This window comes from Delphinapterus leucas, chromosome 6 (genome assembly GCF_059928025.1).
Source record: "Delphinapterus leucas isolate spDelLeu-1000000601 "Yukka" chromosome 6, BTC_Dleu_Yukka2, whole genome shotgun sequence".
Classification (NCBI taxonomy): domain Eukaryota; kingdom Metazoa; phylum Chordata; class Mammalia; order Artiodactyla; family Monodontidae; genus Delphinapterus; species Delphinapterus leucas.
In genome coordinates, this window is record NC_143134.1 from 23,342,459 (window position 1) to 23,368,628 (window position 26,170).

At 39.0% G+C, this 26,170-nt stretch overlaps 1 protein-coding gene across 4 annotated transcripts in view; it reads right to left on the bottom strand.

Annotated features, from left to right (window-relative positions):
- Nucleotides 1-22,814, bottom strand: part of PPP3CC (protein phosphatase 3 catalytic subunit gamma) — a 92,956-nt gene extending 70,142 nt beyond the window's left edge. For 3 of the 4 annotated variants that reach the window (XM_089912852.1, XM_089912850.1, XM_089912855.1), the window contains exon 1: nucleotides 22,595-22,814. In XM_089912852.1, coding sequence (XP_089768978.1) covers nucleotides 22,595-22,799 — 205 coding nt within the window. In that variant the 5' untranslated portion in view covers nucleotides 22,800-22,814. Of the gene's footprint in view, nucleotides 1-22,093; nucleotides 22,443-22,594 lie in introns of those variants that run through there. The other variant, XM_089912854.1, reaches the window with a different exon arrangement.
- Nucleotides 22,815-26,170: the final 3,356 nt, after the last annotated feature.

Genomic DNA, 26,170 nt, shown 5'->3' on the forward strand with positions numbered 1-26,170 from the left:
CAATCATCTAGGGCTTCCCTGGTGGCGCAGTGGTTGGGAGTCTGCCTGCCAATGCAGGGGACACGTGTTCGTGCCCCGGTCCGGGAAGATCCCACATGCCGCAGAGCAGCTGGGCCCGTGAGCCATGGCCGCTGAGCCTGCGCGTCTGGAGCCTGTGCTCCGCAACGGGAGAGGCCACAACAGTGAGAGGCCCGTGTACAGCAAAAAAACCCAAAAAACAAAAACAAAACAAAACAAAACAAAACAATCATCTAGGGCTTCCCTGGTGGTGCAGTGGTTGAGAGTCCGCCTGCCGATGCAGGGGACACGGGTTTGTGCCCCGGTCCGGGAAGATCCCACATGCCGCGGAGCGGCTAGGCCTGTGAGCCATGGCCGCTGAGCCTGCGCGTCCGGAGCCTGTGCTTCGCAACGGGAGAGGCCACAACAGTGAGAGGCCTGCGCGTACCGCAAAAAAAAAAAACCCAATCATCTAAGAAAAAGAAAAAAATGGCTTGGTGCTTACAGAGGTCAAAATTACTACCATCAAAAGCTTGATAAACACTCACAGCCTATCTAACAAAGATACAGATCTTGACTGATCACTTACCCTAAATGGTAAATCCCCCAGCTTAGTTAACAAATGATCAGAAGCAAAGAGTAAAAATTGAAACAGAAACTACAAATTGCTCCCAAACGCTCAGAAAAACACTATGACTTAAAAGTCAGATAGGGCTTTCCTGGTGGCACAGGGCTTAAGAATCCGCCTGCCAATGCAGAGGACATGGGTTCAAGCCCTGGTCCAGGAAGATCCCACATGCCGCGGAGCAACTAAGCCCATGCACCGCAACTACTGAGCCTGCGCTCTAGAGCCTGCGAGCCACAACTACTGAAGCCCACGTGTCTAGAGCCCATGCTCCACAACAAGAGAAGCCACTACAGTGAGAAGCCCTCGCGCCGCAACTAAAGAAAGCCTGCAGCAACGAAGACCCAGCACAGCCAAAAAAAAAAAAAAAAAGTCAGATAAAGTGAACCAAACCAAACCACAATATGCATTGCAGACTACCTAAGTTCTAACTTTTTTTTTTTAACATCGGCTCATTATGTTCCAGTACCACAGACAAACTGATCTGACAGTAACTCCTCAGGGACTCAGTTGTACCAAAGGTAAAACCATTGACCATTCCAGCAATTCACCTAAATTACATATTCTAACCAGTCCCTGCCCAGACTACTAACTTCCACCCTAAAATCACTCTATGACCAGTCTCAGTTTCTAAAACCCTGTATATCCTCTTTTCTAACTCCTTCATTCTGAGATGCCCCACAGTTATTCTAGTATATGTTATTCCTTGCTGCAACAAGCTAAATGTAACTTATTTTTGTTAAGATACAGATGTGTTCCTGGTGGTAGGCTTTAACATCCCCAAGGCAGGGAACTGGTGGCCCAGAGTCAGGGAATAGAAGAAGACTTTTTGCTACACACCTTTTAAAATTTTATACCATATTATTTATTCAAAAAATAAATAAAATTAGAATTTAGAAATGTATATAACTATTATAAATGAATTAATCAAGAGAAATACTACCAATATCCAATTTGGCTGCAACTCACCTAGGAATCAGAGTATTGCTGGATGTCAAAGAGGAAAATTCACCATCTGTTTCTACAAGGCTAGAAAGATTACTGACTTTTTTTTGGGGCGGGGGGGCGGGTGCCATGCCGCATGGCTTGCGGGATCTTAGTTCCCCGACCAGGGATTGAACCCAGGCCCAGGCAGTGAAAGCACCGAGTCCTAACCACTGGACAGCCAGGGAATTCCCAAAGATTACTGACCATTAATGGATCATCAATACATCATCAACAGATCTTTGTGTCCAAACTCAAAATCTCTTCCTGTTCGGAAGTTAAATCTAAATCAGCCAGCAGTTAGAGGTGATAATTTGCTTTGTATATAATGTGAATAAATTTTTATTATACTATGCATTTATTAAAATCAAGCTTAAAGACCCTTTAACCTGCCATTAAATAGCCTCATAAATGGAGTTATGCTTGATAAATATGGCTCATACAGTGCTGTAAATAAAGTGAAGGTTTTCAAGCTATTTTAAAACTTTTTTAATATTCTCAAAGAATTTACAAAAATAGAAAGAACAGTATAATGAATACTATAGTATTAATGTTCAACCTTCTGCTAATCTTCAAGCTACTCTTTATTTCTCTACATCAAAGAAACTATATACTCAATGCAGAAGAATTTTTTTAATAGCAGATACAAACTACTATACATAAAATAGATAAGCAATAAGGATTTACTGTAGGGCTTCCCTGGTGGCACAGTAGTTAAGAATCCACCTGCCAATGCAGGGGACACGGGCTTGATCCCTGGTCCAGGAAGATCCCACATGCTGCGGAGCAACTAAGCCCATGCGCCACAACTACTGAGCCTGCGCTCTAGAGCCCGCGAGCCACAACTACTGAGCCCACGTGCCACAGCTACTGAAGCCCGTGCGCCTAGAGCCTGTGCTCCGCAACAAGAGAAGCCACCGCAATGAGAAGCCCTTGCACTGCAACGAAGAGTAGCCCTGCTCGCCGCAACTAGAGAAAGCCCACACACAGCAACGAAGACCCAACACAGCCAAAAATAAAATAAATAAATTTTTTTTAAAAAATAAGGATTTACTGTATAGCACAGGGAACTATATTTAATATCTTATAATAACCTATAATGGAAAACAATATAAAAATATAAATATATTATATATAACTGAATCACTTCGCTAGACACCTGAAACTAACAAAATATTGTAAATCAACTATACTTCAATTTAAAAATTTTTTTAAAACTGCACAAAAGCAATAACTACCATAAAAACAAAAACAAATTTCTTAGAATGCCATCAACCAAAGACAACCACTGTTAAAATTCTGGTGTGTATCTTAAAATTTTTAATATTGAAATATATTATTTTATAATCAGTTGTAGTATACAATCTAGTAATCTGTCTTTTGGAAAATATTCCAGAATCCTTCACTGGTAATCTGTCTTTTGAATTTTGTATTACACTACTAAAATTTTCTCACACCAACAAACATTCTTCTACAATATAATTCTCAAAGTTTGCATCATGGAAATAATATAATTCACCTAATTAATCTGCTATTATTAAACATTGCAGTTATTCTTATTTATTTTTGCTATTATGAATAATGTGGGAACAAATATCTTTGTCCATACATCTATAATCTCACACGTTCATTGGCCATTTGAATTTATTCATTTATAAATTATCTATACACATCATATCCCTTGTTCATTTCTTTTGTCCTTCTGTGTGATTTGCAGTTCTTTAGTAAGTATAAAAGATGACTAAAAATACATCCATGTATTGAAGCTAGCCATAAAGTGCAAATATTTTATCCCTAAAGCATACTTTTAAAAGGAGGCATTTCAACTCTAGGCAATATTTCAAAGTAAATTGTATCCTTCTAAAGCAAACTACTAATCCCTAGTTCAGAGGGAGTCTCTATTTCCTTCTTTCAGGTTTTCAATTCAATTTTGCAGTAGTCTATCAACCTGCAATCTTGTTTTAGCCAAAGTAAGTCATCTGCACTAAATCCTGTGTTAATTTTAGGGTACAGCTTCCATAACTTCTTTTTTAAAAATAAGCTTTATTGAGGTATACTTAGGTACAATAAACTGTATCCACTGAAGTGTACAATTCGATAAAATTTGACATGTCTCTATTTGTCAAACCACAACCACGATCAAGATATAAAACATTTCTATTACTCCTGAAGAATCCTGTCCCCTGCCTCCAGCACCAGGCAACCACTGATCTGTCAGTACACATAAATTTGCACTTTCTAGTTTTATATGAATGGAACTGTCCAGTGTATAGTCTTTTGTGTCTGGTGTTTTTCATAAGCATAATGATTTTGTGATTCACCTGTGCTATTGCATATATCAGTAGTTTGTATCTTTTTATTGCTGAGTAGTACTCCATTGTGAGGATATACCATATGGTTATCCATTTACCTGTTGAATATTTCCTGGTTTGGGCTATTATGACTAAAGCTGCTATAAACATTTGTGTATAAATCTTATTTTCATTTCTCTTGGGTAAATACCTAGGGGTGGAAAGCCAGGGACGTATGACAGGTGTATAATTAACATATGAGGAGACTGTCAAGCAATTTTCCCAAGTAGTTTTACAACTTTACATTCCCACCAGCAGTGCCTGAGAGTTCCAGTCACTCCACATCCTTGTTAAAACTTGTTAACTGTCTTTTTAATTTCAGCCATTCTAATGGGTGTGTAGCGGTAGTTCATTGTGGGGTTTTTTTTTAATTTTTATTTATTTATTTATTTATTTTTGGCTGCGTTGGGTCTTTGTTGCTGCGCGTGGGCTTTCTCTAGTTGCAGTGAGCGGGGGCTACTCTTCGTTGAGGTGTGCAGGCTTCTCATTGCAGTGGCTTCTCTTGTTGCAGAGCACGGGCTCTAGGCGCGCAGGCTTCAGTAGTTGTGGCACACAGGCTCAGTAGTTGTGGCTCGCGGGCTCTAGAGCGCAGGCTCAGTAGTTGTGGCACACGGGCTTAGTTGCTCCACGGCATGTGAGATCTTCCTGGACCAGGGCTCGAACCCGTGTCGCCTGCATTGGCAGGCGGATTCTTAACCACTGCGCCACCAGGGAAGCCCTCATTGTGGTTTTTATTTGTACTTCCCTAATAGTTAATGATGTCGAATATCCTCTTGTATGCTACTAGCTATTTGTTATATCTTCATTTGGGACTTGTCTGTTCAAATCTTTTGTCCACTTTAAAATTCTGCTGGTTGGCTTATTAGTGAATTGTAAGTTCTTTATATATTCTTGACACAAGTCCTTTGTAAGACACATAGAGTGTGAATATTTTCTCCCAGTCCATGGCTTGTCTTTTCATTCTCTTAACAAAACATATTTAGAAGGACAAAAGATTTTAATTTTGACGATGTCCAATTATCAGTTTTTATAGTTCATGCTTTTTGTGACTTAAGAAAAGTCTGTCCACCCCAAGGTCACAAAGATTTCTTCTATGTTTTCTTCTAGAAGTTTATAAAAATGGTAAGGTTTAGCTTTTACATTTAAGTCTATAATGCATTATTAATTAAGTTTTGTGTAGGGTATGTGTCAGATTTCACTTTTTTCCATATGGATATCCAGCTGTTCCAACACCATTTGCTGTAAAGTTCTTCTTTTCACTGCTGAATTGCTTTGTCAAAAATCAAGTGACCATTTTATGTGTGGGTCTATTTCTGGACTCTACTCCTTTCCATTTATCTATAAGTCTATCCTTTTACCTTTACCACACTGTCTTGATTACTGTAGCTTTATAGTGAGTCCTGAAACCAGGTAATATGAGTCCTTCAACCTCGTTCTTCCCTTTTAAAATTGGTTTACTTACTATTTACAGTAGCCAAGTCATGGAAGCAACCTAAACGTCCATCAACAGATGAATGGATAAAGATATGGTATATACACGTGCGCGCGCACGCGCACACACACACACACACGATGGAATACTACTCAGCTATGAAAAAGAATGAAATAATGCCATTTGCAGCAACATGAATGGACCTAGAGATAATCATACTAAGTGAAGTCAGAAAGAGAAAGACAAATATCATGATATCACTTATATGTGGAATCTAAAATATGATACAAATGAATTTATTTACAAAACAGAAGCAGACACACAGACAGACAATAAACTTAGGGTTACAAAAGTGGGAAGGGGGGATAAATTAGGAGTTTGGGAGTAGCAGATACAAACTACTATGTATAAAACAGATAAACAATAAGGTCCTACTGTATAGCACAGGGAACTATACTCAAAATCTTGTAATATGGGCTTCCCTGGTGGCGCAGTGGTTGAGAGTCCACCTGCAGATGCAGGGGACACGGGTTCGTGCCCTGGTCCAGGAAGATCCCACATGCCGCGGAGCGGCTAGGCCCGGGAACCATGGCCGCTGAGCCTGCGCGTCCGGAGCCTGTGCTCCGCAACGGGAGAGGCCGCAACAGTGAGAGGCCCGCGTACCGCAAAAAAAAAAAATCTTGTAACAAACCATAATAGAAAAGAATATAAAAAAGAATATATACATAATATATATGTATAACTGAATAACTTTGCTGTACACCAGAAACTAAATTGTAACTCAACTATAATTAAAAATTAAGAAAAAGAATGTCCTCAATTGTCCTCCCCCTACAAAAAAATAATAAAACAAAATAATTGGTTTGCTTTTCTCAGCCTTTTTTATTTTCATATAAATTTTAGAATCAGCTTACCAATTGCTATTAAAAAATCCTTTTAGGGGATTTCCCTGGTGGCGCAGTAGTTAACAATCCGCCTGCCAATGTAGGGGACACGGGTTCGATCCCAGGTCTGGGAAGATTCCCACATGCCGCGAAGCAACTTAGTCTGTGCGCCACAACTACTGAGCTCTGCGCTCCAGAGCCCGCAAGCCACAACTACGAAGCCCGCGGGCCTAGAGGCCGTGCTCTGCAACAAGAGAAGCCACTGCAATGAGAAGCCTGTGCACCGCAACGAAGAGTAGCCCCTGCTCACCGCAACTAGAGAAAGCCCATGCGCAGCAACGAAGACCGAATGCAGCCAAAAATAAACTTATTTTTTTTAAAAAAATTCTTTTAGGATTTTGATTGAGATTGCATTGTATCTATAAATCAGTTTGGGGAACTGACATCTTAACTATATTGTATGGTCTGATTCATGAACATAATATAACTCTCCCTATATTTAGGTTTTAAATTTCTCCTAGCAATGTCCTGTGGTTTTCAATGAAGAGATCTGACATATTTTTGTCAAATTTATTCCTAAGTATTTTACGTTTTTTGGTTGATATTCTAAGTAAAATTTTTAAAAATTTCATTTATGAATTGTTTGCTGATGGTATATAAAAATGCAGTTCATTTTTGTATACTCACTTTGTTTCCCTTGACCTTGCTAAATTCAATTACTAATGATTATTTTGTAGATTCCTTTGTATTTTCTATATAAACAATCTCGCAGTTTGCAAATGAGACGGTTTTACTTCTTTCCAATCTGTGTGCATTTTAGTTTAATTTCTTGCCTTATTTCAATAGCTAGGACTATTAGTTAGAATGCTGAACAGAAGTGGCAAGATAGGCCATTCTTATATTATTCCTAACCTTAGGGGAAAGACATCCAATAGTTTACCATTAAGTATGACATTGGCTATAGGTTTTTCATAGATGATCATCAGTTAAGGAAGTTTCCCCTATTCCCAGTTTTCTAGAGGTATGTTTGTTTAAATCATGAATGGGGTGTTGAATTTTTGTCAAAGTTTTTCTAAATTTATTGAAGTAATCATATACATTTTCTCCTTTATTGTTAATATGTAGATTATATTCATTGATTTTCAAATGTTAACACAACTTTGCATTCCTGGGATAAACACTACTTGGTAATAATGTGTTATTCTTCTTATTAATAAATTTGCTAATACAAGTTAGCTAAAGTCTCTGATGCTAAATTATTTATGTTGTGCTAAGTTGTCCAAAGCATCTAAAAAACGCTTTTTAATATAGATTTCAGATTTCAACTTTCGTAACTGGAGTCGCAATAATACTAGCGACCATAATGTTCATTGGTTGCGTGCTAACTACATAACAGGCATTGCTAAGGGCTTTACATACATAGTCTCATCTAACCTAATAACACTCTATGAAGTATTACTATCCCCATTTGACAGATGTGGAAACCAAGGTTTAGAGAAGTTAGAAACTCTGTCCAAAATCTCACAACTAGTAACTGGAGGAGCTGGAATTTGACCCCAGGTCAACTGATTCCAGAGACTAAGTTCTTTTGCTATAGTGCTTCACCAAATAATCTGTAATACTTTTTCTTAACACATAAATCAAAGTAAAATAAGACAGGTTAGAATGAAAATAATCTCTCTGAGAAGCCACTAAAATTTAAGTTCAAATGAGAACTACGTAGACATAAGACAAATAACATTCATACACAAGATATGAGCAAAAGCAAAAGAATTTTTCACAATCCAGGATTTTACACAATTCTAGATTTTACGGAATTCATGGTTATACAATGTTACTAACTGAAAAATAAAACATTCAATACCTGGATAGATCTAAGTTCCTATATCTAGCCTTCCTAAAATCCTGGATAATAGTGATATTTGTTAAAACCTGAAGTTCTGAAATCTATAGCAGACAAAGAACTGGAAGGGTTCTTTGAGGAAAATTCAAAAATACTAGGGAGGTAATTATATTCTAAGTTAAATAATTCAATATTTATCTGGCATCTACTACATGCTCATACTGTGTAGGTAAGGTATAGCTTATATAATTTTAACATATGGAGTCTACCTTAAAGAAATTTATGTTCTATTTAAGTAGACAAAATAATTCATATAAAACAAGATGTAATATCAACACAGAACAGTTAAGCAATACACTGTACAGTACAGACTGTATGGAAGATTATAAAGGGGATTATCAGTAGATGGCTACAGAAATCATGAAAGGGCATCAGAAAGTTGAAATTTGAGCTGGATCTTCTGGAAGTTACAAAGCCACTTTCTCATTTTTGGGTATTTGTTATAGAAGCACTCCACTCTTGGCACCAAAATAAAATAAATAGAAGGTAGAATAAAAGGGAGAAAAGAGGAAATTCCAGACACATATGTAATATACTACATGTATACAAATTTTAATGAAATATTTCAAAATATAATTTTACATAAAATGGTATAGGAAATAATACAAATAGTACAAACACCCATGTACCTACCATGTAGATTTAAAATATTAAGTTTGTCATATCTGTTTCAAATATTTTTCAAGAACTAAAATGTTACAGATATAATTGAAGAGAACCTTCATCCTTTTCCTTCATCCCAGGGGTAATTAGTACCTTTAAGTACTTGTGTATCCTTCCCACATGTATATAATTTTTTGTTATAAATATATCTATACACAATATTAAAATTTTTACATATGTGGTGTCATACTGTGTAACCATTTTTTTTTAATTTATTTATTATTTATTTTTGGCTGTGTTGGGTCTTTGTTGCTGCACACGGGCTTTCTTTAGTTGCCGCCAATGGGGGCTACTCTTCGTTGCGGTGCGCAGGCTTCTCATTGCCATGGTTTCTCTTGCTGCAGAGCACGGGCTCTAGGCGAGCGGGCTCAGTAGTTGTGGCTCACGGGCTCTAGAGCACAGGCTCAGTAGTTGTGGCACATGGGCTTAGTTGCTCCGTGGCATGTGGGATCTTCCCGGACCAGGGCTCGAACCCGTGTCACCAGCATTGGCAGGCAGATTCTTAACCTCTGCGCCACCAGGGAAGTCCCTGTGTATCCTTTTGTAACTTGCATTTTTATATTCAACATTGCTTTCCAGATTTATCTGGAACGAGGCCAAGGTACCCATGTTTTCTTCATGTTTTTTTTTAAGTGCCACAGGTGATTCTGGTTGGTAACCAGAGTTCAGAATCATCATTCTAAGTCTATATATATTTAGCCAAGAAAGTTTTCAGTGTTCCCAAACTGCTAACACATTTTAACCTACTTTTTACCATGAGTCAGTTGCTGTTAGACTACCTGTATTGCAATAAAGATTACTTTACAATGCTTCCAACTCAGAAGCAAAAACCCTAATCAAATCAGGTTTGCACATGATTCAAAACAATAACCAAACTATAAAAATGAGTTTCTGAAGGGGATGGGTGTGGCTACAAAGGGGTAGTAACACAAGAGTCTTGTGGTGATGATACAGTTGAGTATCTTGATTGTGGTGGTAGTTATACACATGTGAAATTGCACAGAGCTACACACACACACACACACACACACACACACACACACGTCCATATATAACAGGTGAAACTTGAATAAGCTATCTGGATAGTGTCAATGTCAATTTCTTGATTTTGGTATAGTACTGTGGTAGTGTGGGATACTGACATTGTGGAACAGACCTAGGGGAGGATGTATAGGACCTTCCTGTACCTTTCTCTGCAATAGCCTGTGAATCTATAATTATCAAAATAAAAATTTAATAAATTTTTAAAACTAAGTTCCTAAAGTACACTGAAGAAATTCTGCAGCCTTTCCATGGTCAAATTCAATTCAATTCAGTATACTGCTTCAATATACATCCAATACATAAATGACACATATTTTCATACACCTAACATCTGATGCAGAACTGCATTAAAGAGAAAGACCACATTGGTGACGACCACTTCAATCCTACAGTAAGTATAAAAGATAACCCTTAAAAGTTATTGGCCTATAAGCTATTATTTTTAGATTACTGTGTGGTCTTATCCTCACGGGACACTAGGATTTACCTAAATAGCTATCTCTGTTCACTCCAAATAACCCTGCTTTCATTCCTATTTTAAGCCAGCAAGCCTGCCCTACTTTTGCAGACTTATTTCTTAATCTACTCACCTGCGTTTCCAATCATGAACCAGTTAAACACTGCTTAAGAGGTTATATTAGATATTATTAGTGAAAGTCATATGTACCTTTCAGGTCCTTTCATAACTGATCAGAACAAATAATTTTATTTCAATAATCTGAAATAGCTCTTTCAGATTATTCCCTCTGTTCTTTGATAGTCACAGAACTCACTAGTCTGACAGAAACAATAACTTTATAGTGATCATATGTGTTCAATAAAACAATGCACAATAGTAAAAAACAACTAACTTGCTTTCATGAATAAATCCACCAATTACCGTTATTACTCTGGCCATTCATTAAAACTATCTTATTTTATTTTTAAACTTCCACAAAGCCTTAGGTCACAAGAATAAAATGTACCTAGGCATACACACAAAAAAACACAAATTAAGTCTTACCTCTTTAGGCCACTGATCAAACATTAAAGTTTAAACCTGAAAGGATTATCAATTTATAGAGTGAAGGAGCAAACATTTCTTACGAGATATAGTCTACGGTTTAGTCATCTGCTCTTCCCGGTGGTTATTAGTCATAGGAAGCTCCAGAGTTCTAATTTTCTGTCACATTTTTGGGAAGTTATCATATGCTATACTGAGTACTTTTCAAGACAGTATTTAAGCTTCTGAGTATAACCACAAATGTGTTGCTTGTAGTGGGAACTCATCAAATATCTGTTTCTGAATACATGATTTCCAAAATTCTATCTATACTATAGAAAAGGAAATTTTCACCATCTTTATTAAGGATTTTACATTTAAGTCCTTTCAAAAGCTAAGGAGATTAAGGTTGGAAAATATAAAATATAACACTGTTAAACTATCATTGCACATACGCCACTTAAAGTCAAACAGACCTGCTGTTAGATCTCACCAAGATTCAAGAAGAATTCATTTAATAAAGAACAGCTAACATTTATTAAGCACCCACTATGGGTACTATGCTAAGCAGTCTACATAATATTGTACAATATGAAATACAATCTTTAAATTCTGAGGTAGGTACTGTAATCTCCCATTTTAAACTTGAAGCAAGGAAAACAAATGACAAAAGTCACACAAATAGTAATTAGCAGCGCCTGTGCTCTTTCCTACACCGTCTTCAATACAATAAGCTTCTTATGCTTTCACTTAAACAATTACTAAGCACCTATGTGCTAGGCACTGTATTCAATATTAAGAACACACAGTTCTTGGACTTCTTTGGAGTGGTTAAGACTCCACGCTTCCAATGCAGGGAGCGTGGGTTTGATCCCTGGTCGGGGAGCTAAGATCCCACACACCCCACGGTGCGGCCAGATAAATAAAATAAAATAAAAATATTTAAAGAAATTTGTAAAGCAACAAGACTGCTCATGGGAGCACATGGGAGGCAATATCTAATTCTTCTTCTGATGATAGCAGCTAACATGTACTGAGCACTTACTATGTACCTGTCACTGTACTTTGTGGAGTTTATTTCATCCTTACAACTATCCTGCAAGCTAAGTTTTATTATCCCTCTCCCTCAAATAGGGAAACGGAGGTAAAACAAAGTTAACTGATTTGTCCAAGGTCACACAGATACCAAAAAGAGGCAGAATCTGAATCCAGCTTCACCTGACTTCAAAGCCCATGTTCTAAAACCATTACTCATACAACCTCCTAGTAAAGGGGAAAAAGCTTCTCAGATGTCCTCTTGGCTAAATCTTGAAAGATAGATAGGAGCTAGTCAAGTTGGGGGACAAGATTCTTCAGAGAAGTAAGGCAAAGAGCCCATTCACAGATACAACACGACATGGCATTCTGGGGAGCCACAAGGAGTAGGAAAGTAGGTTTGGGAATGGGGGTGTGAAACAAGGAGGAACTAACATAAGGTTAGAGGTTTAGCACGAAGGAACTTCTACATCAACAAAGTTAGAGTTTATCCTACGGGCTGGAAACGTTCATGAAGGATTTCAAGCACAAGAATGATCCTTTACATTATCCAAAGATCATGATGGCAGCATGGAGATTAGATTAAAGAGCCCTAGCAAGTGGCTACTGCAATAATACAAGCAAGAAGTAAGAGAGGGAGATGAAGCAGAAGTTTATGCAGAAACCAGAAGTCCACAGAACTGATTCTGGTAGAACGGGATATGGAGTGAAAGGGATAGGAGAGTCTGGCCTGACTCCCAGGCTTGTCATGTGAGCCAGTGACTAAATGGGTAAGTGGTATGATTAACAGGGATGGGAAATATACTTAGGAAATCCTTTCCATCTTCTCTCCTTATTAGTGCTTTTTAATATTTATTTTATCCCTCTACCACCTTACTCACTTGAATCTCTCCAAAAAACAAGAACAAGTCTGTCACCATATCTGTTTGGGTAATGTTTGCATTTTCCATAATTTTGGATTACATTTGTAAGCCAACTAAGCCTCAGTTGGTTGTTTGTTTTTAACATATAGCCATCAAAATAATCTTGCTATCTCCTAAATGGGATCACTGTCAACTGATCACTGATAGATTTCAGCTATTCCTCTTCCTTCTCCTTTTCTTCATTTAACCTCTTCCCATTCTCTGACACTTCTAGTTTAACCACCCTCTCAAGTCCTTAGTCAAGTATACTTGCTTTCTCCATCCTTACTTCTGCATGTTCTTCCAAGACCCATCATGTAGCTGCAACAACCTCTTTTCCTACTAAGCAAGTTGCCTTCACACCACATCAGCTATAATATACTTTAAAACTCATGTTCTTCTCTTTAGCTTGCCTTCACTAAGCCACCACTGAATCCTCAAATATGATAGTGCCTTTCCTGAGTCTGGTTATGTGAGGCATTTCTTAACTGTACTCCTTTTTCTCTCAACTTTATATTTTGAAAAACTGAAATCCTATCAAAAAGTGAAAGAATAGTAAAATGAATATCCATTTGCTCTTTACCCATATTCACCATGGTAAACATTTTGCCACTTTTGCTTTCTCTCTTAACAAGTACATTTTTTTTTCCTGAACCATTTGAAAACAAATTGCAGACATCATGTCATTTCAACCTAAATACTTCATCAGGTATTACCTAAGAATAAGAACATTCTCCTTTATAACCACAATACCATACCACACACCCAAGACATTTCCCATTGATGTACTATATCTAATATATACTCCATATTCAAATTTCCCCAGTTGTCCCCAAAATGTCCTCTATGACTTTTTTTATTTTCCCAATCCAGGCTTGGCACTGTACTTGACTGTCATTTCTCTTTCATCTTCTCTCATCTAGAATAGTCCTCTTGCCTTTTTAATTTTTCATCACTTTGACATTTTTTTAAGTAAAATTAAAAATGTAGCTCTGCAATACCATTAGCCACATTTCAACTGATCAGTAGCCACATTTGACTAGTGCCTACTCTACTGGACAGTGTGGAGAACACTGTTGCCATTGTTATAAGATCTATTGGACAGCCACAGAATTCTACCATTAAAATTGATGTTTACTGTTATCACTTTGACACTTTTGAAGAGTTCAGACCATGTGTCTTGTAGAAAGTCCCATAAACTGGATTTGTCTTGTCATTTACTATAACTAGATACAGGTTAAACATTTTTAGCAAGGATTCCATTGGCAATTCTTGAATGAATTCTTAAATTATCTCCTAGTGTTTACTTCATTCAGAATTTCACTCTTGGGCTGACATTGTCTAGACACTGCACAAAAACATCATAAATTCTTAGTATTCAATAAATCTAACAATGATCACCAAAGATACACATTCCCTTGGCCAGCTAATATAGCATATTTTTCTGTCACCCAGTCTAGAGAGCCTAATTACCAAGTTATACCCTCTTCTAATAATAAACAAAGACTCAAGAAACTAAAAGATTTCATGATAAAAATCTAGTTTGCCAACAAAATAAAACTGAATATAGGAAACTAAAAGTTCTCTCTGCATACATCTGAATAATTAGGTAGACTATAAAGATAACTAAGTCAGATATCACTTAGGTTAGGTTGAAATTTTTAGACCTCTGTTTTGCAATTTCAAATGAAGCTAAAATTTAACATGAAAACTTAAAACAGAGTGTTATATTCTATTAATGATTGCACCAAAGGATGAAAAGATTAAAAGACACCTCTTTATTGCCATTAGTAGCAGCAAAGCTCTGAAATGACCACAAATATGAGAATTAGCTGAATAATTCTGTCTCTCATAGACGTATGTCTAAAAATTAGCTTTTCCCCAAAATGTCACTTTAATGGAAAAATACTCTGTTATCAAATACTGCTTAGGAAAAGTGTTTTAATTAATTCTTTTTTAAAAAATTTTATTGAAGTATAGTTGATTTACAATGTTGTGTTTAATATCTGCTGTACAGCAAAGTGACTCAGTTATAAATATATATATTCTTTTTCATATTCTTTTCCATTATAGTTTATCACAGGATACTGAATATAGTCCCCTGTGTTAAATAATTCTTTAATTCACTTTAAGTAATGAGTCCTTAGCACTTGTCTCTCCAATAATCCGATAGCTTTTTTTTTTTAATTTTACAGTAAAATGTGATAATGTTACTTTACAGAAGAAAGCTTTATTACCAAATGTCTGATATACATAAGGCTTCAATCACAACCATTATCACATGGGTAAAAAAGAACACCTTATTCCTGCTTGGAAAAAAAAAATTAAGTGTTTAAATTAAGATGTCCTTTTTGAGGTTTGAGACTTTCACTCAGAGGTGTAAATCTCAAAGAACATCAATTTCCAGTGTTTAAATATTATAGTTTGTACAATGAGATATCATCTCACACCAGTCAGAATGGCCATCATCAAAAAATCTAGAAACAATAAATGTTGGAGAGGGTGTGGAGAAAAGGGAACCCTCTTGCACTGTTGGTGGGAATGTAAATTGATACAGCCACTATGGAGAACAGTATGGAGGTTCCTTAAAAAACTGCAAATAGAACTACCATATGACCCAGCAATCCCACTACTGGGCATATACCCTGAGAAAACCATAATTCAAAAAGAGTCATGCACCACAATGTTCACTGCAGCTCTATTTACAATAGCCAGGACATGGAACCAACCTAAGTGTCCATCGACAGATGAATGGATAAAGAAGATGTGGCACATACATACAATGGAATATTACTCAGCCATAAAAAGAAACGAAATTGAGTTGTTTGTAGTGAGGTGGATGGACCTAGAGTCTGTCATACAGAGTGAAGTAAGTCAGAAAGAGAAAAACAAATACCATATGCTAACACATATATATGGAATCTAAAAAAAAAAAAAGGTCATGAAGAACCTAGGGGCAGGACAGGAATAAAGACACAGACCTACTAGAGAATGGACTTGAGGACATGGGGAGAGGGAAGGGTAAGGTGGGACAAAGTGAGAGAGTGGCATGGACATATATACACTACCAAATGTAAAACTGATAGCTAGTGGGAAGCAGCCGCATAGCACAGGGAGACCAGCTCGGTGCTCTGTGACCACCTAGAGGGGTGGGATAGGGAGGGTGGAAGGGAGGGAGATGCAAGAGGGAAGAGATACAGGGATATATGTATATGTATGGCTGATTCACTTTCTTATAAAGCAGAAACTAACAGACCATTGTAAAGCAATTATACTCCAATAAAGATGTAAAAAAAAAAGAGAGAGAGAAAGAAATGTATACACCAAAAAAAATTAAAAAATAAATATTATAGTTTGGCAGTTGTTAATTACAATGGTAAACTAAGTATAATTTAAATAATGTTGACAAATTCAACAGATGTGTGCTATATGACTTGCTCACATCGAATATTTAAACTTGAAAATGTTTCTTCTGGGTTGGCATTGTATTAAATGGCTGAAAATATAAAGGACCAAAATATGAATACAGGGCTTCCCTGGTGGCGCAGTGGTTGAGAGTCCGCCTGCCGATGCAGGGGACATGGGTTCGTGCCCCGGTCTGGGAAGATCCCACATGCCGCGGAGCAGCTAGGCCCGTGAGCCATGGCCGCTGAGCCTGCGCGTCCGGAGCCTGTGCTCCGCAACAGGAGAGGCCACAACAGTGAGAGGCCCGCGAACAGAGAAAAAAAAAATGAATACAAGCACTTTCAAATAATTTTCATGCTGATTGAAACCAATATGAAAGAATTTAGGTAAAATTACAATATTTATGTTAAAATAATATGAGATATTTGAATAATAAAAGGTTTAATATATGTCATCCATTTTCCTTTTAATTTAAAATATACCAGTAGATGGAAATACAGTTGACCCTTGAATAAAGAGGTGGTTAGAGGTGCTAACCTTCCACACAATAGAAAATCCAAGTACTCTTACAATCAGCCCTCTGTATATACACGGGTGGTTCCTCCATACCCAAAGTTCCTCCCTATCCGTGGTTCCACATCCTTAGATTCAACCATTCTCGGATCATGTAGTACTGTAGTATTTACTATTGAAAAAAAATCCACGTATAAGTGGGCCCACAGTTCAAACCTGTATTGTTCAAGGGTCAACTGTATTGAAAAGTATTAATGAAAGTATAGTAATGAAAAGTATTAAGAGTAGTTTCTGGAAGGAAGGAATATGAAGCCTTTGTTTTCTTCCCTTTTGCCTTTCAAATTTTATAATTAGCAGGGTTAAGCTTACATTTAAAAGAAAAAAAAATTTTTTTAATCCTTGGTAAATCCATTCTCATAATATGAAAAACGGAGAGAGGGGACAGAGGGGAAATAAATGAGGTATAGGTACCAGAGGCTGAAATGGGGTTCGGGATATACTTGTGGAAATAGCCATTTCTGTCCATACTACTATTCGTAAAATTTTTTAAGAAAGCTATAGCCACAATATTCCCAGTGCCAGGATATCAAAGAACCAACAGCCTTCAATGCTGTGCTACAAATGGCAGTACATTCTACATTTGAATTCCAAGAGAATGGGAGAACTCTAACAGCATCCTCCTGAAAAGCAGTCTGGAGCTTCCCTAGTGGTGCCGTGGTTAAGAATCCCCCTGCCAATGCAGGGAACATGGGTTCGAGCCCTGGTCCGGGAAGTTCCCGCATGCCGCGCGCAGAGCAACTAAGCCCGTGCGCCACAACTACCAAGCCTGCGCTCTAGGGTCCGCGAGCCACAACTACTGAGCCAGCGTGCCTAGAGTCCGTGCTCCGCAACAAGAGAAGCCACCGCAATGAGATGCCCGCGTACCACAACAAAGAGTAGCCCCCGCTCACCACAACTAGAAAAAGCCCACGCACAGCAACAAAGACCCAACACAGCCAAAAATAAATAAATAAAATAAATTTATTTTAAAAATAAATAAAAATAAAGTGCACATACATTTGTAAGTTGAGAAGGTGTACTGAACTGCTTTCTTGAAAAACTTCACTAAGTGGCAGAATACCTATTGAATATTGGTTGCTGTATTTTGCTGTTTGTCATTAAAACTTATCTGTCCATATTCTAGAAAATATTTATATTTTAATAAAGAAGATAGATCGCAGTCAGATGTTTCCATTCTTGAAAGAAAATGGAAAGGTAATATAAATCATAACAAAGTCAAGAATATAAACAAAGAGTAAGAGGGGTGTGAACACTGCTGTTTCATATATAGACAACTAAGCACAGACTGTGGGCATCCGTCTAACTCTTGGGAAGCTAAATTGAGAGTACCATTTCTTTCTTTTTCTTTACCTCTTTTTTGAGAACTTCCAGTTGTACAGTGTTTAACATGTGGGGATCAAATGTATCTATACTTTAAGATATTCTAAATATGGATAATTTCTAACCTAGGAAAACATGTAGTTTAAGTAAGTGAAAAGTTCAGGAAAATTTTGTTCTTGTAATCCTTCATTTGGCATTTGATTTATTAATTGAAAGTTTTATTTAAATACTTATTAAAAGTATGTGATTTATAATATATAGAAAATAGCCACAAGAAAAAACAGAAAATTACTATATTTTATCTTGTTCTACCACTCTTTGTCTAGTAGTATGTGTACATGTATGTTCTAATGTATCATAATTTTTCATTTTCATTTAAAAATCTAATGTCCCCAATTCTATTCAGTTTTAAACTATAACAACTTTAACTTCGTATTTTGTAAAGGGCTAAAAGTATGATTTAAACTACAGATGGATATTATATTTTAATCCTAAATGAAAGATAATGTAAATAATAAGCATAGATCTGATTTGAATAAAGGTTTTTAAATAGTAAAAATAAATAAATAAATAAAGTGCACAATTCAATGATTAAAAAAAAAAGAAGTCTGACTTCTGTTAAAACCCCTTCGGCCACCAAAGAGCAAACTCAGACAATGGATTCTCTATATTTGTTATGTAATGCCTAGTGAAATTTCCTTGCTGTTTCTGAAAAGATTCAGCTTACAGGAATAAACTTTTTATAAAAATCACTGTCAAAGAAAAAAAATTCCTTCCAACAGGAAAAGAAACTTGGAAACCAGGAAAAAAAATCAAGCTGAAAGATTTTCAAAATGCAATTATTTGGGTTTCTCGTTTTCTGCTCCAGATACGAGTAGTGTTGCCCCCAGTGTATATGGACTGTTCTGGAGGCTCATACAAATTTTAATTTTTAAAACAAAGAAGAAGAAAATGAGCACCAATTGGGAGTACTTTACAGATGGCTCTCCATAAACATTTAATGAATGAGTGAAATCATAAGAATGTTTATATTTTTAAACACAAAATAAATACCTTCAACTGCTAGAGAAGAAACCAGCTGCCAGGGAAGTACTAGACAGACTGTATTATTGGTTTGTACGCTGTTATCCATGGGATTCCACCCAGATATCCTTTATATTGTAGAAGAGGTATTTTCCTGACTGGGAACAGTTTCCTAACTTATAATTTCATATGCTTTCCGATTCTGATATTTTTTGAATGTTAATGATTTCTCTATTATCCACTTATGAAGTAGCTGATCTATTCTCACACTACTATCATGTTTCATAATACTACCTTGTCTTAAGCTTTTCACATCCGTTATGTCATTTGCGTGGCTGAGATGCTTGACAAAGAAGGTATTATTAACCCTATTTTGCAGATGAGATTATTGAAGCAAAAAAAGAGAGTTTAAGTAAAAAGGCAAGGTTAAAAAAAAAAGGCAAGGTCACAAGTAAGCCCGAGAAGTAGGAGTAAAACCTCCAATCTAGTCCTTCATTTTAGTAAGGTTGCTATTTAAAAGACACAAAATACAAATCACTCCCACCCACCCACACTTCTCCAAGATTTGCTCAAGCAAAACAATTAAGCAGAATTTAAAGTTAACAGGAAATGACAAAACCAAGAATAACTGGGGTGTGGTCTCACCTCTGAAAAAGATTTCCAGCTGTGAATAAATGCAAACAACTCTGGCCAGAAAAGATAATATTAGATCAGGATTTAGAACCCAGTACAGTACAACCGGACCTTAGCTATATATACAGTGACACCTTACTTTCTTAGAATAAACCTCAATATTTCAAACTCAGGAAAACCCAGAAAAAAAAGCAACGTAAGTCACCAGGAAGCCAAAATTGCTGTGTTCAAGTTCTGATACTAAAGTTTTTATATATGAGACAAATCCACCCATTCTAAGGGCTTGAAATCATTTATGTTTCATTTTTTTAAGGGTAATCTTATAATAACATTCAGTAATTTATAAAATTTCACCAAAAAACAAATTTGAATCATATAGACTATGAGGGTATTCACTTAACTGTGGGCATACCTAGCAATAAGCCAGCACCTGCATTTTAGCTACATTTTGTTTTACTTTCCTTCTATATTTAAGGGTCTGAAAGGGTCATTTAAAAATTTCCTTGATATCTTACGGCACGTTATGGTAGAAATTACATACTACAATGGCGATCAGAATTTGAGATTCATGAAGGTCTGAGGACTACCACTAAGCTTCACTCAGATCCTATTTATTCTGACTTGACACACTATTCTGGTTTATCTGGTTTCCCTGCCTACTTCAGCTTAGAAGTGGCAGATTAGAAGGGCATATTTTGACAGATAGAGAGCAGTACTGCAGCAGATAAACTAAGAACAGACAAAAGCACTAAACTGGTATAGCAGTGAGGAGTCATTTTAGCACAGGAGGAAACTGCCAACACCCTTATACAGCAGAATGCACCGGCCATATTAACTGCATAGGACAGAAATTAATGCACATAATGATGACCTTGATTTATCAAAAAAGATTATGTTTAGTAGATTCTGAATCTTAAGAAAGGGTTATATACTCTTCATGGGTTATATACTATAAAGACTGACATTAAAATGGTCAAAAGAATTTAGCAGTTAAAGGGCTGTCAGTTCTATGAACAATTCTCTTAAATCCCTAATGATACCACACAAATGCTGAGTAGATAAATCTCATAAACCTCATTACATTTAGCAAATATTATATAGTGTAGATAATTAACATTTATGATCAACACTTATGATGATGACTTTTTGGGGGGGAAAACTACATTACACACTAAAATTACATATTGCAGACAATCAACATTTATGATGCTTAATTTTTTGGGGGGGGAAAAAAACCTAAGTTATACACTAAAATTCTCTCCCTTCATTGAACATTCAATAATTTTTCTCCACTTAAAAAAAAAGTTTTCTTGTCACCAATCCTGGTTTCCTTTCTCCTTCTAATTACCAGAATGAAAAAATAAAAGTATTTTAATAGTTTTCCCCACTTACAACTAACCCCTTTATTCAGAGGTCACTAACACACCTGGTCTCGGTATATTCCCTTCTTACAAAATAGTGCTTTCAAACCGAGTATTAAAACTCAGAAGAGTTGTACTTGTCTTATGTCTGAACAAAAGAGGCACATAAATTAGTGGTTATATTTAAACCACTATTCTTAGTTTAAGGGCAGAAACAACTACAATGTAAAACCCTGTATGTATGAGTAAGGAACACTTTAGTTTATTTTGGACATCTGAAACAGGGAACATCATTCTCCAAGTCTCTATGGCCAAAAGGAAAATAAAACACCAAAAATCATGTCAAGAGATCTGTAGATCCCTTTCAAATATCACAATATGAATTTATTTGCATTTATTTCACTATATTGTTTCTTTTACTAACAGCAGTGACTTGTGATGATCTGAAGAAAGTGGGCTAAAAGGTACGTAGTACCCATCCTTAAAAAAAGGGTGGGGAAGAGGCAAGAAAGATCTGATCCTACAGAAGAGGAGCGGCAGAAAGATCTGACTTGGAAGGGTCTACTCAACTCCCTACCCACATCACCCTAGATGGCTTCCCCCAGGTAAGAGCCTAGAAAAGAGGAATGGGTTTTTTAAAAAAATATGTGGATCCAGACTCTTTGGGGGTGGTGGGAGAAGAAATCGCCACCCTGCCTGGAAATCCGACACTACGGGAGATAAATAAGCAATCTCCAGCTAGCTACTGGTCCAGGTGCAACAGAAAACGCCCGACACCCCCGCGGGGGAGCCCCGGTGGAGATCCCGGCCTCCCGTCTCCCACACCCCCTCCAGGTCCTCCTCCGGGATGGGCGCCGCCAGGGATCCCGCCGCCCTCCTGCCTCCTGTCCTCGGCTCCCTCCCTCCGGCCCCGAGCCTTCGCCCGGCCGAGGGCCGTTTACCGCTGGTCGACTGGAAGGCCCGGCCCGCTTGGCACCTTTGATGACGCGTTCGGTGGTGGAGAGGTGGAGGTTCCTCCCGGACATGGTCCCCTCGGCCTCTTCCCGGTCCAGGAGACCGCCAGACGTGCGCCTCCGCCTTCGCCTCCAGCGGTCTCGGCTCCCCGGGGCCGGTCAGTCAGCCGTGCCCCGGCCCGGCTCCTCAGGGCGGCCTAGGCACCAGAAGGAGGCGGCCGCGGCAGCCCAGCCTCGAACCCCACGGACAGGATGCGGGCCCACCGGCCGCTCCCTCCTGAGGCGCGGAGTCGCGAGCGCCCGCGACCGCAGTTGAGGGAGGCAACCCCAGCGGCCGCGGCTGCGCGCGGGCCGCCCCGCGTGCGCGCGCGTGCGCGTTCCCGCTCGACGCCCTCCTAACTTCCCGGCGGCGCGCGCGCCGCCGTCGCCGCCGCCGCGCCGAGGCCCAGCGCGCGGCCCCGCTGCCTCAGCCGGCTCGGCCGCCTGACCTCCCACTCCCGGGCAGTCAGCGACCCCGGCTTTACCCTTCGCGCGGAAGCTCTCGGCCCGCGCGGCCGCCCTCCGCGCACGCGCGCTTCCTTCCGCTTTAGCTTCCGACAGTAGTGTTCCCTTCTCTGCCTGCCCCTCCTGCAGCTGACTCCTTCTCGGCTGCCTGCGCCGCCCGGGCCTGGAGCACCTAACAGCGGCCCCTCGGTCCTGCACCAAAAGCCCCAGTGGAGCAGCGGCCATCTTGTGACCCGGCCCGAGCGACCCAGCAGCCTCTCGGCGGAGCAGTGCACCTCCTGTCCGCTTGGGGCCACCTTGCAGGGAGCCCTTGTCTTCCCAGACCTTCCCCACGGGTGACCTCCCTCCCTTTCCTCGGGGTCTCACCCCCACTCTCTCTAGGAGACGTTATCAAGTTGATCAGGCTCCTTCCCACAGTTTACCCTCCCCCCAGTCAGCAAACCCATTTAAACCCCTGGTTTAAGTTGTCACATTTTTCGAGGGCGGTTAGTATAGTAAGAAGGACGATCGCGTCCATCCTAGTTCTCATCCAGTAGTGCGCGGGGAGGGGCGGTTTCCGAGTGGGTGGATAAGACCCTCCGCTAGGTGCCGTGACCTCCTCTCTGCCTTTGCACTTGTCAGAAAGGGGACGGCAGCCGGCTCCATGGAGCGCCTGGGCCAGACCTCCTCTGTGCAAGGAACTGACCTTTTCATAAGTTCTGCGTGTCACCTACACAGCTAGGAGCGATCCCTTCTTCCCCTCTGACGCAGTGACACAGTACCTGCCTCCCTCGGTCATCCTTACTGTGGAACACGATGGGCAAGTCTCCGTAGAGTCAGCAATCTGGCTCCTCTCCAGGTTAAAAACTGACCTTTTCTCTCCTTAAATTGTAAGCCTAGAATAGAAACTGTCTTCCCTCATCGAGTATAGTGCCTGGTAAAGTCAAAAGTATTTTGATTTTAGCCGTGATAGTGGAATATTGAAACTGAGATCCAAGGAAGTATATGCAAATTACAGGCAAACCGGCCTTAACAGTTACTGTGGTGGCCAATGAGTAGTCATAGGTGGCTCTGTACATTTAAATTAAATAAAATTTAAATATTCATTTCTTTAAGCGCACTAGCCACGTAAGTGCTTGATAGCTACCTGTGGCTAGTGGCTAACTAATTGGATGTGGTAGAATAGGACACTTCCATCGTAGCAGAAAGTTCTTTTGTACAGCTTCCAGGTAAAAGATTATAGGAGTTAAACCAAATCTCCTTTACTATAGATTTATGTGTTGGGAGGAGATCTGGGGATACACACTGGAGTCAGACCCTGAATTATGCCTTGCAGTTTTGGCCTAAGGCCATTCATAGCAATCCCAGCAAGGCAGGAGCACCTGAGGGAGCTGAATAGATTTTAGTTCTGTTTTCTTGAGTCTTGACTTCAGGCTTCCACCCAAGAGAATTGTTCAGATATCCTGAGGAAGTTCTTCACTTAGGAAGTAATCAGAGCTCCACACATCTATCAAACAGAGCAAATTTCTGATGGTCAAAAATAAATTGGTCCCTGCAGCGTAGTAGAGGCTAAACGTCATCTGGAAGAACAAACAGGATGGCTAAAAACAAAGAGTTCAGGAAAACATTGCAAACCAATGTGAAGAGATGGATTATCCAATAATAGTTGTGGAAGAAGTAACCAACTATCTGGATCTCAGATATCTTTGTTTTTTTGGCCACACTGGGCAGCATGCAGGATCTTAGTTCCCCAACCAGGGATTGAACCTATGCCCCCTGCAGTGGAAGCACAGAGCCTTTTTTTTTTTTTTTTGCGGTACGCAGGCCTCTCACTGCTGTGGCCTCTCCCGTTGCAGAGCACAGGCTCCGGACACGCAGGCTCAGCGGCCATGGCTCACGGGCCCAGCCGCTCCGCGGCATGTGGGATCTTCCTGGACCGGGGCACGAACCCGTGTCCCCTGCATTGGCAGGCGGACTCTCAACCACTGCGCCACCAGGGAAGCCCGAAGCACAGAGTCTTAACCACTGCACCGCCAGGGAAGTCCCTGGGTCTCAAATTGGAGCCACTCCTTAACACCAAACTTCATAAGTAATAAAATATGAGAATTAAAACAAGATGGTATTTTTCACATAGCAAAATGGAAAACATTTTAAAAAGGTGACACTCTTGGTAGAATTATAAATTAGCACAATCTCTCTGGAAAGGGATTTGGCAGTATCAATCAAAGAAGATATATGTATAGCCAATGAAAAGATTCTCAACATTGTTAGTCACCAGGGAAATGTAAAATAAACCATACTGAGATACCACTTTACTAGCCTAGTAGAAGAGCTAAAATTAAAGACTCTCGGGCTTCCCTGATGGCGCAGTGGTTAAGAATGCAGGGGACACGGTTCCGAGCTGTGGTCCGGGAAGATCCCACATGCTGCGGAGCAACTAAGCCCGTGCGCCACAACTACCGAGCCTGTGCTCTAGAGCCTGCGAGCCACACCTACTGAGCCCACGTGCCACAACTACTGAAGCCCACCCACCTAGAGCCTGTGCTCCTCAACAAGAGAAGCCACCCGCAATGAGAAAACCGCGCACCGCAATGAAGAGTAGCCCCCGCTCGCCGCAACTAAAGAAAGCCCGTGCGCAGCAACGAAGACCCAACGCAGCCAAAAATAATTAATCAATTAATTAATTTTAGAAAATGACTCTCAACACGGAAGTGTTGGCAAGGATGGGAGCAACTCTCCTACATCGCTGGTGGGAGAGTAAAATGCTACAACTACTTTGAAAGTTGCTTGTAAAGTTAAATATACACCTACTCTGTGATTCAGTAATTCTACTCTTGGGTATTTTACCCAACAGCAATAATTACCCAAACAGTAGAATACTACTCAGCTAATAAAAAGGAAATAATTACTGATGCATGCAACAGTGTGGATGAATCTCAAAAACATTATGGCGAACAAAAGAAACAAGACAAAAAATAGTACATACTATATGATTTCATTTGCATAGGAAAATGGTTAAATGAGGTATGAAATTGGATGCAACATTATGCATTATGCAAAATCATACTTTAGATGGAAAGATATTGGCTATCATGAGAAAAGCCTCAGGAGATAACGAAAAGTGAAAAAGTACAGTATGGACCCCATATTATTAACAGACAAGCTAACGTATGCATAAAAATACTAGAAGGAAATATTAATATGTTCACTCATTGAATAAATATTAATTAGGTGCCAACTGTTCCAGGCACTGTGCTAGGTAGTAGGGTTACAGTGATGAACTAAAATCAACACAGTTCATACCACCATGGAGCATTAGCTGGTGAGGAAAAAACTGTTAACAGTAGCCATGTCTTGGTGGTATGATTAAAAGTCACTTATAAAAAACAATTATTTTTCTGTATTTTACAGATTTTCTATGGTGAGAAAGTATTACTTTATAACTAGGAGAAAAAAATATTTAAATGCTCTTTTCTTTCAGAGGCCTGTTGTCCACGCCTATTTCCAGTAGCATTAAATATTCATTTGGGGAACTTTCTGAGAGACTTCTCTGATCAAAACAAAACATCTAGAACCACTCAATGAAAATATAAAAAGAAGAAAACTCTCATTAAGCT